The sequence below is a fragment of the Solanum verrucosum genome, unplaced genomic scaffold (genome assembly GCF_900185275.1).
Source record: "Solanum verrucosum unplaced genomic scaffold, falcon-dt-bn FXZP01000126.1, whole genome shotgun sequence".
Classification (NCBI taxonomy): Eukaryota; Viridiplantae; Streptophyta; class Magnoliopsida; order Solanales; family Solanaceae; genus Solanum; species Solanum verrucosum.
This window is the reverse complement of record NW_026020033.1, coordinates 492,228-508,028: the sequence shown is the minus strand read 5'-3', so window position 1 is coordinate 508,028 and position 15,801 is coordinate 492,228. Positions and strand designations below refer to the sequence as shown.

The 15,801-nt window shown below is 38.0% G+C and overlaps 1 protein-coding gene across 1 annotated transcript in view; it reads left to right on the top strand.

Moving 5' to 3' along the window:
- The window catches only part of LOC125821597 (uncharacterized), a 47,621-nt gene that overhangs the window by 15,257 nt on the left and 16,563 nt on the right, over window positions 1-15,801 (top strand). The window contains exons 5-6 of the mRNA XM_049501016.1: window positions 8,657-8,920; window positions 10,434-10,654. Coding sequence (XP_049356973.1) covers window positions 8,657-8,920; window positions 10,434-10,654 — 485 coding nt within the window. The remainder of the gene's footprint in view (window positions 1-8,656; window positions 8,921-10,433; window positions 10,655-15,801) is intronic.

Here is a 15,801-nt window from a genome sequence, read left to right as displayed (position 1 = left end):
GGGCAGAAACATGTGATTTTTGTGTGTTCTCGAGTTTGGAGCACCTTCCACATGCTGTATGACTTGCTTATTTTCTTCCCTGCATGTTTTTTGATTGTTCAAGTAAGTATATTGATTTAGCAACAAGTAACTGCTGTATAAATTGACAAGGGCTGCATTACGACATGTGTTATGAGCTGAGAAAGTCAACCATATCCTCAATGTCATTTGCATGGGCCATGTCTCGCCAAAAAAAAGAAGAGAAGATCTACATCTGTACTTCATGCTAATTAGAGATTCTGATTTTCTTTTAAAAATTCTACTGTTACTTTCTTTCCAAAGAGTCTGCCAGATGAATAAAGGGATGGTATTCCAAGTGTTCATAATTGCCTTTCTCGCTCTCAGACCTTGCAGGTGCTAGCACTCTAATAATTCTTTCGTTGTCCTTGGCATAGTCCATTTAACCCCTATAATGTTTAGAAAGAAGTTCCATATCTGCAAAGTGAAGGTACAGTGAAGAAATAGATGATTGACATCCTCTGTTTGTTGTCCGCAAAGCAAATACCTACTGTTATGTTAAATACCTACTGACATGCACCTTGTGCAACCGACCAAGAAAAGCACCAGAGTTTTAAAGGTTAATATTTTGATTGGATGACTTAAGTATATTTTCTCATTTAGAGGTAGATTGTTGATGCATCTTACTGCACAATAATAGAAGTCTCGCCTCCTTCATCTTGTCCACCACAGGGGCCACACCCACCTTATCCAAAATATCCTCTTTCCTAACTTTTATTATTCTTAGTATGCCCACACATCTATCTAAATGTGCAAGTTTTTGACCAACCAATACTCTGCCAAAAACAACATACTGGTCTAACCACCACTTTATGGAACTTACCTTAAGTCTTGGTGACACATTCTTATCACCAAGACATCGGGTGCAAGCGTCCATTTCATCTGCCTCACTCCAATACTGTGTGTAACATCCTCACTGTTCTCATTATTACTCAGGATTACTGACCCAAACTACTTGGAACTTCCTCTCTTGGAGATAACCTGTTTACCAATCGTCACTTCTACATCCACTTCATGAGTTGCGTCACTAAACTTGTACCCTATAAGTACTATATCTTAGTCCTGCAACCTAAACCCTTTAGACTCCGGGGTCCATCTCCAAATCTCAAGCTTATCGTAAGCTCCGTTCCGTGCATCGTCAATCAATATTATGTCATCGGCAAATAATATGGTACCTCCCCTTGAATATGCCGCATCAGTTCATCCCTCACCAAGGAAAAAAGCCAACAACCACAAACATTTGTATTTGAGCTTCTGTACATTATCTATTTTTCCTTCAAAACATCTGCCATCCATTTCCTTCCTTATAACCCAAAATATACAAGCAGGCACTATAAATCCAAATCTTATTCAATAGCTTACTGATTTCCTCGAGTCCCCAGCAGTTTAGCACTTTGAATGAGTATGACATAACAAATTGTACCTTGAATAAGTTGTAGAATAATGGTCAGCTCTGGTGGGTCACTGGACAATGCCAGAAAGAGGTGGCTGCAGCTTTCCACCTCTTTATTTACAAATAAAGCACCTTCTTGAGATTGTCATTCCCCTTCTCAGCAGATTGCTATGAGTGAGGCAAGCTTTATGAGCAGCCAACCACATTAAAAAAAATTTGTAAAGTGGCTTTGATTTCCACAACTAGTTCCATGTCCAATATGATGTGTTTTCACCCACACTGTTGATCACTAGTGAAAGACACTATGCATTTTAAATATTTTGTGAGCTTCCATTGTGTCTTGCACTCTGCATTACAGTTGAGCTGTGCTCCCTTAACATTGTTATTCTGATTGCTTTTTCTGATTAATTCTTTCCTACATTAATGTGGTGATGCAGTAGGAAGTACAGTAGTTTTTATGCATTCAATTCTTATAAAAACCTTGGTATATCTGAAGGAAACGGATGAAAAGCCTATATGACTGCTACAAAGCAAAGAAATCCCAAGTTCCATTGTAGATCTCAGAAGTGGCAAATATTCTTACTTCCTTAAAAAAAAAGTGGCAGATATCCCAGATAAGAGGATGAATGACTAACGTTTTTTCTTGCTCCATTTTATAAGCAGATTTTTTTTTTAAGACCTATTATTATCAACAAACTAATTTCCTAACCTTTTTCCATAAAAAGATTTCCCAGACACAGTTCCTAATGCTCGTTCTCTCTCCTACTTCTTAGGAGAGAGGAACCCATCTTTTCCGGCATCCTCCACCGGAATCAGCCTTTTTTTTTATAAATAGCCAACAATAATCACCCACTGTGATTATTGATAAATCACCCACTAGTAGGATGGAGGAGAATCAAATCTATTTCAATGCTGGTTTCAAGTCTTTTGATATCACCAGATGGGAAACTGAGAAAGCTGAATGGTACAAATGGGTAGAAATAAGCAGAAAGATGATGCGCAGATCGTCCATGAGTAGAAAGGTGTTGGAATGGATCTGTCTCTGTCTAAGAGAAGCATCCAAAGAGAAAAAGAAGGAGACAAGTAGGTGGAAACTAGCTGAGCAAGAGGCAGTGCATTTTTGCACGAGAAAACATAATATACATGGGAGGTTCATAAGCATCATAACAGTATATAGAGGGGGAAGGTCAAGCCTAATTATTCCTGAGTTGGCATCGAATGCGGGGTGGTTGGATGTTGCATTGAAGATTGACAGATTCATTAAATGCAAGAAGGGAAAGGAGAAAATACCCGGTACAAGGGTGGTTGCTGATTATCCATATGCTAATGCTATACGTGATAGTAAATGGCAATCCAGGAACCTACGCAGTGCAGAGGTCTAAAGCATTATGGGTAAGGTGGAAGTTCTAGATAAAATAAGTACCCAGGAGGGTGATCTGTTATCTATATGCTTAGTTGGGTATTGCAGTGAGAAGCCCAAGGACAGGACAACTTTAGCAGACATAAGAAGTTGGTCATCAACTAATTGGAAGAAAGCCTTTGGAATCAACATTTACGAACTGAATGATGAGAAGTTTTTGTTTGAGTTCCCAAACAGAAACATGGCAGAACAAACCATTAATGAGCTGTGGCGTTGGAAGTCTTGTAATTTTATCTGGAATGGTGGAAACCAACAACAGGTTGTACTCCTAAATATGCATTTGTTAAAGAAACATGGATTAGGGTTGTGGGGATCCCCCTACATCTTTGGTCAAAGAAGGTTTTTCAAGAGATAGGAGAAATCTGTGGAGGCTGGTTGGCTACAGAAGAGGAACAGAGCTAAAAAATCAAATGAAGTGGGCTAGGATCCTAGTAGCTAACGACGGTAGCAGTATTCCAAGAGAGGTGGAGGTGTCGTGCAACGGCACTAAATTTCATCTTCCAATCTAGCCGGAATGCTTGCCAAGATTTGAATCCTCGCCGGAAAATGACAAGGGGGAAGATGAAGCCTATTTTCCAGTCCAGAAGTTTACCCAAGGGATTTTAGAGGAGGTCGTTGGTGATGATGCAAGGAGATCCCATCAAACTAGGGATTTGCTACTCTCTCAGCAGGTGACAACGTCAGAGAAAGTTAAATCTAAAGCATGTGAGGGGCACATGAGTCTTTTAAATGAGACTTTGGAGGTGGAGTTGGGCCTAATGCCAAGTTACAGATTGAAGGGCCAAATGTGGCAGGCCTGGTAATTGCTAATAGTTTTCAAGAGGAACGGTAGTCCAGAGCACCTTTGACTTTATCGAAGACATAACAGTTCAAGTGGCCATGAACGACAATTCTCAGTTACCCTAGAAGAGAAGTTCGCACGCGACGGTAGCGGAGAAATCAATTGAGTTAATGGGGAAAAGGAGTCGCAGATAGTGGGAGAAGAGGCTGATAGTCAACTGGAAAGGAATTTTGACGTGGGTGGGGATGATCGAATCAACAGTGGGGTTACTACTCAAAATTCTGAAACAGAGTTTGTCAACTGGGAGGTTGATGATGTAGAGCCTCTAATGGTGCAGCAACAACTCATAACTCAGGGCAAGGAAAAAGAAGCATCCAATTGGGTGCAGCAAAATCTCATTAAATTGGGGAAAATTTTTGGGATTGATTTCCAAGGTCATGAAGAGGAAACCACAGAACTTCTGATGCAAATAGACAGTTGCAGACAAGCAAGAAAACTGGAACCGTGTAGTGAAATTAAAAAAACTAACACTAAAGGTGTACAAGAATTAAAAAACTTGGTATGTTTTGATGTCAAATTTAAAAGTACAGGGAACAGAGGAAAGGGGAGGAGTGCAAGTGCTAGTACTTTGATGAATTTTAAACTAGTATCTTGGAATGTTAGGGGACTTAATAATTTAGAAAAGAGGAGGCTAGTAAATAGCATGATATGGGGGTGGAAGGCAGACATCATATGCCTTCAAGAAACAAAACTGGAAGGCAATGTCGTAGATTTGGCCAAGCAGGTCTGGGGAGGAAGGTGGATCAGACAAGCATATCTGGAGTCCAGTGGGACAAGAGGGGGGATCTTGATGATGTGGGATGAGAGAGCTTGGAAGGGGGAAATCTTAGAAATAGGGGCATACTCCATCACATGTAAATTTGAATCTCAACTCCAAGATTTTTAATGCCACATCACAGGAGTGTATGCCCCAAACTGTTACAAGGAAAGAAGAATAGTGTGGGAAGAGGTGAGTTAAGTCAGAGGACTAATGGAAGGACCATGGGCTATTTGTGGTGATTTTAATGTAAGAAGATACATATCTGAGAAGAAGAATTGTACCGTAAGAACAAGGGGTATGAAGGAATTCTCTGATTTTCATTGAAGACATGAAACTAGTTGACTTGCAACTTGAGGATGTCACATATACTTGGTTCAAAGGGGACCAACATGAAGCAGCCTCCAGGATTGACAGGATCCTAATTTCAGAGAAATGGGATGACAAGTTCCAAAATTTGAAACAGATTCCACTTCAAAGGTTGATTTCAGATCATATTCCTATAGCCTTACTAGGGGGGTCTTGGGAAAGGAACAAAAGTTCCTTCAAATTCGAAAATTGGTGGTTTGAATCTGAGGGCTTCATTGACAGAGTCAGAGAATGGTGGTCTTCTTTCAACTTCACAGGGAAACTTGATTATTGATTGGCTTGCAAACTAAAAGCTCTGAAGACTAAACTTAAAGAATGGAGGAATGGGGAAGAAGGAAATTTGGGTATACAGAGGAAGAAATTGCTTGAACAGTTGGCTGATCTAGAAGCTGAGAGGGAAGACAGAATCCTTCCTAATTAATGAGGAGTCTGCCCAAAAAATCTGAATTGATGTTGAAATATGAAGAGTTGATAAAAAAGGAGGAGATCTCCTGGAGACAAAAATCAAGGGCTCTATGGCTGAATGAAGGTGATAAGAATACCAAATTCTTTCACAAGATAGCAAATGCACATAGGAGATACAACAACATTGATCAGCTTATGATACATGGAGAACTGAATCAAGAGCCAAGCAGAATTAAAGGGGAAATTGTTGAATATTATAAAAGGTTGTATAAGGAATCATCTCAGTGGAGGCTTGAGTACATAAATGTGCAATGTCCTGTCCTAACTGAAGAAGATAATCAAGCTCTACAAAGCAACTTTGAGGAAAGTGAGGTGCTGAGATGTCTGAAGTTGTGTGCTGTTGACAAAGCAGCAGGTCCAGATGGTTTTACTATGGGTTTTTTTATTAAATGTTGGGATGTGGTAAAGCAAGACATCATGGACACCTTTCAAAACTTCTATGAACATGAAGTTTTTGTGAAGAGTTTCAATGCAACTTTTATAGCTCTTATACCCAAAAAGAAAGGTGCCAAGGAGTTGCGGGACTTCAGGCCAATTAGTCTGATTGGTAGCATCTACAAACTTATCTCCAAAGTTCTTGCTGAGAGGCTGAAAAGGGTGGTGGACAAGTTGGTAGACTCACAACAAATGGCTTTTGTTAAAGGGAGACTGATAATGGATGGAGTTTTGATTGCAAATGAAGCAGTTGACTCCAGAAATAACCAAAAGAAGCCAGGTGTCTTATGTAAGTTGGATATAGAGAAAGCTTATGACCATGTTAACTGGAAATACTTAATGAAGATGTTGAATCTGATAGGTTTTGGGCAGAAATGGTTGAAAGATTCTCAGTACTCATCAATGGTAACCCTGCAGGTTTCTTTCAAACCCAAAGAGGTCTCAGACAAGGGGATCCCTTGTCACCTTTTTTGTTTCTGATCACTATGGAGGGTTTAAACAACATGATAAAAGCTGCTAACTTGAGAGGATGGTTAAGGGGTTTTGATGTGGCCAGAGAAGGTACTGAGAGACTAGAAGTCACACACTTGCAATATGCAGATGATACCTTGATTTTCTGCGATGCTGAGGAAGAACAACTGAAGTATCTAAGAGTGATTCTGGTCTTATTTGAAGGTATTTCTGGTTTGCATATCAATTGGAGGAAGAGTATGATGTATCCTATAAATGAAGTAAACAACATGAGTTGTTTAGCATCAATTCTGGGTGGTGAAATAGGAGTTCTGCCTACTATATACTTGGGAATGCCTTTGGGGGCCAAATCCAAGTCCATAGACATGGAATAGTGTGATTGAGAAGTGTGAGAAGAAATTGGCCAAGTGGAAGTCTCAGTACTTATCAAAGGGGGGTAGACTGACCCTTATTAACTCAGTACTTGATGCTTTGCCAACCTATATGATGTCCCTATTTCCTATCCCACCAGGGGTCATTAAGAGGTTGGATCGTATCAGGAGGAATTTTTTGTGGCAAGGCAACAAAGAAAAGAAAAGTTTTCATTTGGTTAAATGGGAAGAAGTCATGACAAGCAAGGAAAATGGAGGTCTAGGAATAAAGAATTTGAAATTGCAAAGCAAGGCTCTGAGTATGAAGTGGTTGTGGAAGTATGCAAACAACAACCAGATGCTATGGAGGAAAGTAATTGGAGCTAAATATGAAGAAGAGGACAACTGGATAACTAAAGAAGTAACCACTTCTTGTGGTGTTAGCCTCTGGAGGTCCATCAGAAGCTTGTGGAATGAAGTTAAAAGTAACTCAAAGGCAAAAGTAATGGATGTGAGTAAGACCAGATTTTGGAAGGACATTTGGCATGAGAAAGGCAACATGGAAGATCTCTTTCCAGACATCTACAACCTAATCATGTTTCAACAAAGCACTATAGCAGATCTATGGTCACCACAAGGATGGAATTTCACTTTTAGAAGAAACCTTAATGATTGGGAAATAGTGAGAGTTGCTGAATTTTTAAACACTGTGAACACTTTCACTGGACTACAACCAAGAGAGGATAAATTGTGGTGGACAGGAGATGACAAGGGAGTGTTCAAAGTCAACAAATCCTACAAGTTGATGGATCAGACAGATCAACAGTGCTCAAGTTGGCCTTGGAAGTAAATATGGAAGAGCAGAATCCCTAACAAAGTCTCCTTTTTTGTCTGGTCAATGGCTAAGGAAGCAATCCTTACACAGGACAATGTTATGAAGAGGGGGAGAACCTTGTGTTCCAGGTGTTTCCTATGTGGTGAAACATCTGAGACTGTTAACCATCTAATTTTACATTGCAAGTACACCCATCATCTGTGGAAGATATTCCTAAGCCTCAAAGGCATCTCCTGGACAATGCCCAAGAAGGTGGCTGAGGCATTACTATGCTGGGAGGAAGCAGGTGTACATGCTAAGGACAGAGGTAGATGGAGAATTATCCCCGGGGCTATTTGGTGGGATGTTTGGAAAGAAAGGAATTCAAGATGTTTTGAGAGCATAGAGAACAATGTGCAGAAAGTTAAACTAAGCTGCATTTTACTTTTAGTCTTTTGGTGTAATCAGTTATACTCTAATGACACTGTCTCTATTATTGATGTGTTGGACTCAATTTAGACGTAGAGAAGTGAAATCAGGAGTACACTTGTATATAAGGTTACATTACATGTACTGTTTTGTGATATAATACAAAGTTACCAAGTTCAAAAACTAAATAAAAGGAAAGAAGTATACCATAAGATAACTGCAAAAGCACCTAGATTTTATATAATAAAAAGTAATCTAAACAAAATAGTAACCTAGAAAATAACCCAAATCCTAAGAACCTGCTTTTTAGGACTACTAAAGTACATCATGAACTTCTCCATTACTTCTACTATCTTCTAAAAACATTATTCCTCCGTTTCTATTTATGTGAACCGATTTGACTAGGCATGGAGTTTAAGGAAATACAAAATTTTCTTGAAACTTGTGGTTTTAGACTTGCAATAACATTTGTGTGGCCATAAAAGCTTTCTATTATGGGTAAAAAGGTAATTTAAATTTAACTTGTTTTCAAAATTAGAAAAGGGTCATCGTTTTCATATGGACTAATAAGGAAATCGGTTCACATAAATTGAAAAGGGGTAGTAGCTTTTATTGTCATCTTGCCCCCCTGGAATGCAGATTATGAATAATTTACTAACACAGTAAGAACTTAACGAATAACCGACATCCGAAAGGATTACTGAAGTACTTTGTAATATGTACTTCTATAGCTTTTCTGAAGAATAACTTCTGTGCTACCTCTCTTCCTACATTCTGTCTCTTGAAAGTAGCTATTCTAGATTTTATGCTCTGTAGATTCCCTTGTCTTCATTCTAGAAACCTCTTATTTTGCAGGTGACTTTCAAGGGCCTGCACTAGTTGTCATCCTTGAAGGGGCTAACTTAAGTAGAGATGAAGTAGCTGGACTTCAGTTTCTTCCACCTTGGGGTCTGCGTGGTGATACCATGAACTATGGGCTGGGGTTGCTTAGTTGTTTTTCAATAAGTGATTTTGTATCAGTTGTTTCAGATGGCTTCTTGTACATGTTTGATCCTAAAGGTTTAGCTCTTGCAATGCCTTCACATCGTGGACCAGCTGCGAAAATGTTCTCGCTAAGAGGTACATACTGCATTGTTGTTCTACTTAGTGCTTAATCATGCTTATATACTCCTGTGCCTAATGCTAATTGTGCTGGGCAAATGTGGATAGATTTAGTTTTTACTGATACAATTTGGTACTGATCAGTAAATGCTAAATTTGATGGTCTAAAACTGTTATTCTAAATCATCATTAATAAAAAACTTGTCTGAAATAATTTGGTAAAAAGAAAAAACAATGTAATTGAGCTTTTGCTATTAGAAGTTACCATGTTGAAACAGAAAATATTCATTGTCGTATACTTACATGTAAATATGTAACGTTGAGATAAATTTAGTATGATGATGACATGACCTGCCACTGCAAATTACATATGATCATAGGCAACAGATTGTGCATTTTCTCCATTCCACCGTCTGTAATGATCTCATACAAAAGTTCGTTATAAATTTTGGGTTATGTGCACATCCATATTATTTTATGCTTGTACATATATTTTACAGTATCTATGTACAAACTTAATTTGTTCTGATGAAAATATACTTTTCAAATGTGAAAGTAGGTAAATGGGATAATTGGCCCTAACAACCTGCAAAAGTACGTAAAGACACGTGAATAGTTTTTAAAGGCCTGTTTTGCTATGATTTGTAGGAACTCATTCAGTAAGTAATATAAATTACTGACTTAAATTACCGGAGAATTTCCAAAATGAATATCAAGTGATATAATCCACTAACTAATGTATTCCTGTTGAAATTTGGTAAAAGGGTATCAGACCATAAAAGAAGGAAAGAAGACAGGTTCTTGAAGTTATTGTTGCTTTATGTTCCTTCATATGAATAGTAAAATTGATAACATGAAACTAAAGCGTAATAAGTTCATGCAATGGTTGAACTCACGCTTGGAAATGGTATCGATATGTTATGAGGTCAGACCAAAGAACAAAAATTATAAGTGATCTAAATCGTATTCATTGCCCTGTAATTAATAAAGTGAATTGTGTTGGTAGAAGTCTCCAATTCCCATCTAGACAGACTCTTTTGGTTAGAGATATCTAGTTATCTACTACTACAAGTGTTTAGACACAACTTCAAACTATATATAATGCAAATTGTGAGATAGTGTTCGCAAATCAATGCTTGTTTCACTATTTTGTCCATTTCTCAAACTTGAAATAGGAAATTTAAAGTTGATGACCTTATTTGAAGAGTATTTCAAGTGAAATGATGGTTTTCACTCGCACTATTTCAACTTTTTCTCCAAGTGAAATTCATGTCCAAACACAAGTACTTTTTACCAACTTCAACTTCAAATACTTGCTGTTTCAACTTCATTTGAATATTGTCCAAATGGGGCCGTACATTGGCTGATGTGTTCCTAGCTAAATGTTCATGCTGCTGCCCAGAAATTCTGGTTCTGCTCGATCAACCATTATCTTTACTGTTTAACATGTTCTTTATGAGACTTTAAGGGTTTCAAGTTTTACATTCAACACTGTTAGGCATTGATGAGCAAGATTCTTGGCCTTGTTTAGGGACTAATTTGACTGAGCGATTCCGTGATCAGTTCAGTCCTTTGTTGATTGATCAAAATGTGCCGTGGTCATTGTCCAATTCTACTGTCATACGCATGCCTTTTTCCCCGGAATGCATGACAGATGGATTGGAGTTTGGCTTGAAGAAGATTTCAATGATGCTGGATAAATTCTTAAATAATGCTTCTGCGACGATCTTGTTTTTGAAGTCAGTTTTGCAGGTAATGCTTCTCCATTTTCAAGTTGGATGTGTTGTACCTTTAATTTTTAAGTGGTGGCACGTTCTTTTATTTCCACTCTTTTACCTGCTAAATTTGAACAGTTACCAGAATATTGATTTTTTTTGGATGAAGTATCCACCTATAGATCATTTCGTTCGATTTATGGCATTCTCCTACCAAATAAAGAGGTGGCATGTTATCAACATACTTGTATAGTATAGTTAGTTGATAAATGCAACATAGATAACATATTATGTACTTAAATGGAAGTTGAGTTATAAAGTATTTAATGGGATATGCACAAACACCACATTTGGACTACTGGTTGAACTGCGTATACTTATAAGATGAACTGTTGGTTGCTTGATTCTATTAAATTTTTTATTCCTTTTAGACCAATACACTTGTTTTTTGTTGAGAAAAAGGCAAGTGTATTACAGATATCGCACCAAGAAGCACCTGTCAAAAGTATTTACAAACTACAAAGAGTGCATCCCTTTCAATTCTTAAAGGGATTCTATAGTTCTATCACTTTCTTCAACATCATTAACATAAATCTGGTTACACCAAAAATAGAACTGCAAGAAATAATGGAGAAATATATTATTGAATTGTGTATCTATATTATTACATTGAGCCCTATTTATAAATATTATATGATAATCCTTTCTACATATGATATTATATACAAATCCTATTTCTATCTAAACAGGCAAACACTCCCCCTCAAGCTAGTGCATACAAGTCATATATACCGAGTTTGTTATAGATGTAACTAGTACGAGGACTAGGGAGGGGCTTGGTGAAAACATATGCAAGCTGATCACTCGACTTCACAATTTTTGTAAGAATATCTCCAAAGAGTATTTATTTTGTGACAAAGTGATAGTCAATCTCAATGTGCTTAGTTCTCCCATGAAATACCGGATTCAATGAGATGTGAAGGACACTTGGTTATCACACAAGTTCCATCTGGCTAATTTCTCCAAGTTTTTTTTTGAAACTGGTAACTTTGTGTTTATTGATAGAAACAGATCAGTACATGGGTTGTACTAGGGCCATATTTACAAGTAAATCCAGATCCTATGATCCTATGTCTATAATGAATCTAACACATCAATAATAGATACAAGATCATTAGACCGAATCTGATTACACCAAAAACATAGAATCAAGATACAATTCAATTTGATTTGTTCTATACTATTTTCTATGTTCTCAAAACACCTAGCATTTCTCTCCTTCCTGATTGTCCACCATATGCTGGATGGTATGATTCTCCACCTACTTCTGCTTCTTGCCAGAACCCCAACTTCTTCCCAACTTTGAAGGGCCTCTGTAACCTTTCTTGGCATAGTCCAGGAGAAACCTTCAAGGTTAATGAATAGCCTCCAAATCTGACATAAGATCTTGCAGTGAAGGAACAAATTTCGAACAATTTCTGCTTGTTCTTCGTAAAAAACGCATCTCGGACATAAAATTATCCCCTTTTTCATCTGATTGTCTTGTGTAAGAACAACTTCCTTAGATAGGAGCCAAATAAAACATGATACCTTGTAGGGTATAATCACTTTCCATATAGTTTTCAAGGGCCAGTTGACATTCTGTTGATTGTGATTATTCAACCATCGGTATGCTTTGCCTACCCTGAAGGTTCCTCTGTCACTGCCCTGCCACCAAAGCTCATCTTTCCCTTCTTGTGTTCCTTTAAACTGGCCAATAGTGTCAAGGAAATCTGCAACTCTTGTGATTTCCCAGTCATTTACTTGTCTTCAGTGTCCACATTCCTACAATTGTTCTTTGTTGATTTAACATTAAATTGTGGATATTTGGGTAGTTATTCCTCAGAATCCCCATCTCATGCCAGTCATCTCCCCAGAAGCTTGTCTTTTCCTCATTTCCAACCTTAACCTTGGTTTTGATCTTGAAACCATCCCACAAGGCCCTTATAGATCTCCACAGATTCACTCCATATGGGGAAATTACTTCCTTTGTCATCCACCTATTTTCTTCCTCATACTTGGCTTTGAGGACTTTTCTCCATAACGGATGTTTATCGTTAGCATATTTCCACAACCATTTCATTCTGAGGGCCTTGCTATGATTCTGCAGATTTTTAATACCCAAACCCCCATATTTTTTTCCCATTATCAGATCATTCCACTTTACCAGATTGTAACCTTTCTTGTCCTTGTTTCCCTGCCATAGGAACTTCCTTCTGATTCTGTCCAATCTGTCTGTGACCACTACTGGAATGGGAAATAAAGACATCATGTAAGTAGGCATAGCATCTAGGACTGAGTTAATTAGCGTAACTCTTCCTCCAAGAGACAAGTATTGCCTCTTCCATCTAGCCAGTTTCTTCTCACACTTTTCTAATACATTGCTCCAGATCTCTTTAGACATTGATTTAGCATCCAAAGGCATCCCAAGGTATGTAGTTGGGAGAGCCCCAACTTGTCCACCTAGGATTATGTTTAGTGCCTCCATGTTATGTACGTCATTAATGGGATAAAGAAAACTCTTTCTCCAATTAGTAGGCAACCCAGAGATTCCTTCAAACAGGACCAATATTACTCTCAGAAATCTGAGTTGTTCTTCTTCTCCCCCACAAAAGATGAGTGTGTCATCTGCATATTGCAAATGAGTCACCTCTAAACTTTCCCTTCCATCGTTGGCCACATCAAAACCTCTCAACCAGCCATTTGTGTTAGCTGTTTTGAGCATGTTGTTAAGTCCCTCCATCACTAGCAAAACTAGGAAAGGGGACAGAGGATCCCCCTGCCTAAGGCCCCTTTGAGCTCCAAAGAATCATGTTGGTGCACCATTAATCAAAAGATAGAATTTCACTGAAGATATACAAAATTTTATCCACTTGATCCACTTCAGCCTAAATCCCATCTTTTCCAGAACATTCAGCAAGTATCCCTAGTTAACATGGTCATAAGCTTTTTCAATGTCAAGCTTACACAATATTCCTGCTTTCTTTTGCTTCATTCTTGAGCCTACAACTTCATTTACCACTAGGACTGCATCCATAATCTGTCTACCTTTAATAAATGCTATTTGATGAGAATCTACCAATTTTTCCATCACCCCTTTCGATTTCTCTGTTAGGACTTTGGAGAAGATTTTATAGATGCTTCCTATCAGGCTTATGGGTCTGAAATCTCTCAACTTAGTGGCACCTTTCTTCTTGGGAATGAGAGCAATGAAAGTAGCATTGAAGCTTCTTTCCAACACTTCTTGCTCATGGAAATTTTGGAACGCCTTCATTATGTCATGTTTTACAATCTCCCATCATTTAATGTAAAAGCCCATGGTGAAACCTTCAGGTCCTGGGGCTTTATCCATTGCACATAGTTTAAGACATCTCAATACTTCATCTTCTTCAAAGTTCCTCTGTAAACTTTCTTTCTCCTCTAATGAAATGGCTGGACAGTTTGGGATATTGCATCTGGAAGTTTCTGTGTAAAGTTTCTGATAAAAGTCAATTACCTCTTTTTCAATTTTGTTTGTATCTTGTGTGATCTCACCTTCTACCTCCAATTGATCAATGTTATTGTACCTTTTGTGGGCATTTGCAATTCTGTGGAAATACTTAGTGTTTCTGTCCCTCTCTTTCAACCATAGGGTTCTTGATCTTTGTCTCCAAGCAATTTCTTCTTTTTTTGATTAGATTCTAATATTCCAATAGCACCTCACCTTTCCTTGTGGATTCTTCTAAATGGATCAGGTGGATCAAATATTGTATAGGTACAGTCAAGTTTTCAGTTCTGATTAACAGAAACCCCACTGGTTTTTTCTCTTCTCAAAGGGGGTTGAGGTAGGGAGGTCCACTCTCACCTTTCTTGTTCATTCTAGCAATGGAGGGGATGAGCAGGCTGATCAACACAGCAAAGGCCAAAGACTGGATCAGAGGTTTCCAAGTGCAAAACAGGGCAAGAAACAACCTAGAAATCACTCACCTACAGTATGTGGATGATACTTTAGTTTTTTGTAAAGCAGTGAGGGACCATTTTCTGATTTTGAGGACTATTTTCATAATTTTCAGACCTTCATATAAACTGGGGGAAAAGCTATATCTACCCAATTAATGAAGTAGTACAAATTGAGGAGCCGGCCAATACATTGGGGGGGAAATAGGGGAGCTACCCACCATCTACTTGGGCATGCCATCTAAGTTGCTTGGACTCGGGTGCGGGTATCCGAGACGGATGCGAATCCGAGAGTCGGATTCGGCAAAATTTAAATTTTAAGATTCGGGGGTGTGAATCCGAGTATGGATACGGGTGCGGGGATACGGCTAATTGGTATACCAGGTATATATAATATAAGGTGTAATATTATATATACATGGTATAATTGCTTATTATTTTTAGCGTACCTCTAAAAATAAATTATATCAATAACAACAATAATAGTATATCTAATATAATCAAATAAGTGGATATATATATATAATAAAATATTACTAAAATTATTTATGAAATATATATAGTAATGCATTGCATATTTTGGTATAATTACATACAAAATAAAAGGACTACTAATTGTTAAAGAAGAGAGAGAATATAATAAACATTAAAAGTATGATTTATTTTATAAATAAAAAAGAAGACACTTATCTAGAGAAACCCTTCGTCTCTAGTTTTCTTTTTCAAGAAAAGTTGAAAAGACTACTTTTTCAAAAAAGATAAAAAAGTTGTACTTCCTGTACTTTTTCAAGAAAAAACTCCTCCTCTTTCTTCTTCTCTGTACTTTTTCAAGCTTCGTATAGCTCCGCCTCCTCTTTGAAGAGGTCGCCGGAAACTGATCTCCTTTTCCCCAAATTTTTTTCTCGGCTCTGGTCAAAGTGTCCGGATCGGATTGACCGAATTCGACACGCACCCGCGCCCGCACTAGTGTTGTGTCGAGACGGGTTCGCCTGCAAAAATGAAGAGTCCGCCAACATAGCATGCCATTAGGTGCAAAAAGTAAGTCAATGAGCATTTGGAGTGGCGTGAGAGAAAATTAGCAAACTGGAAAAGTCAATGCTTATCTTGGGGGGGAAGACTTACTATGATCAACAGTGTACTGGATGCCTTACCAACATACATTTTTTCCAGCACCAGCTAGTGTAATCAATAGAATAGAGGTACTCAGAA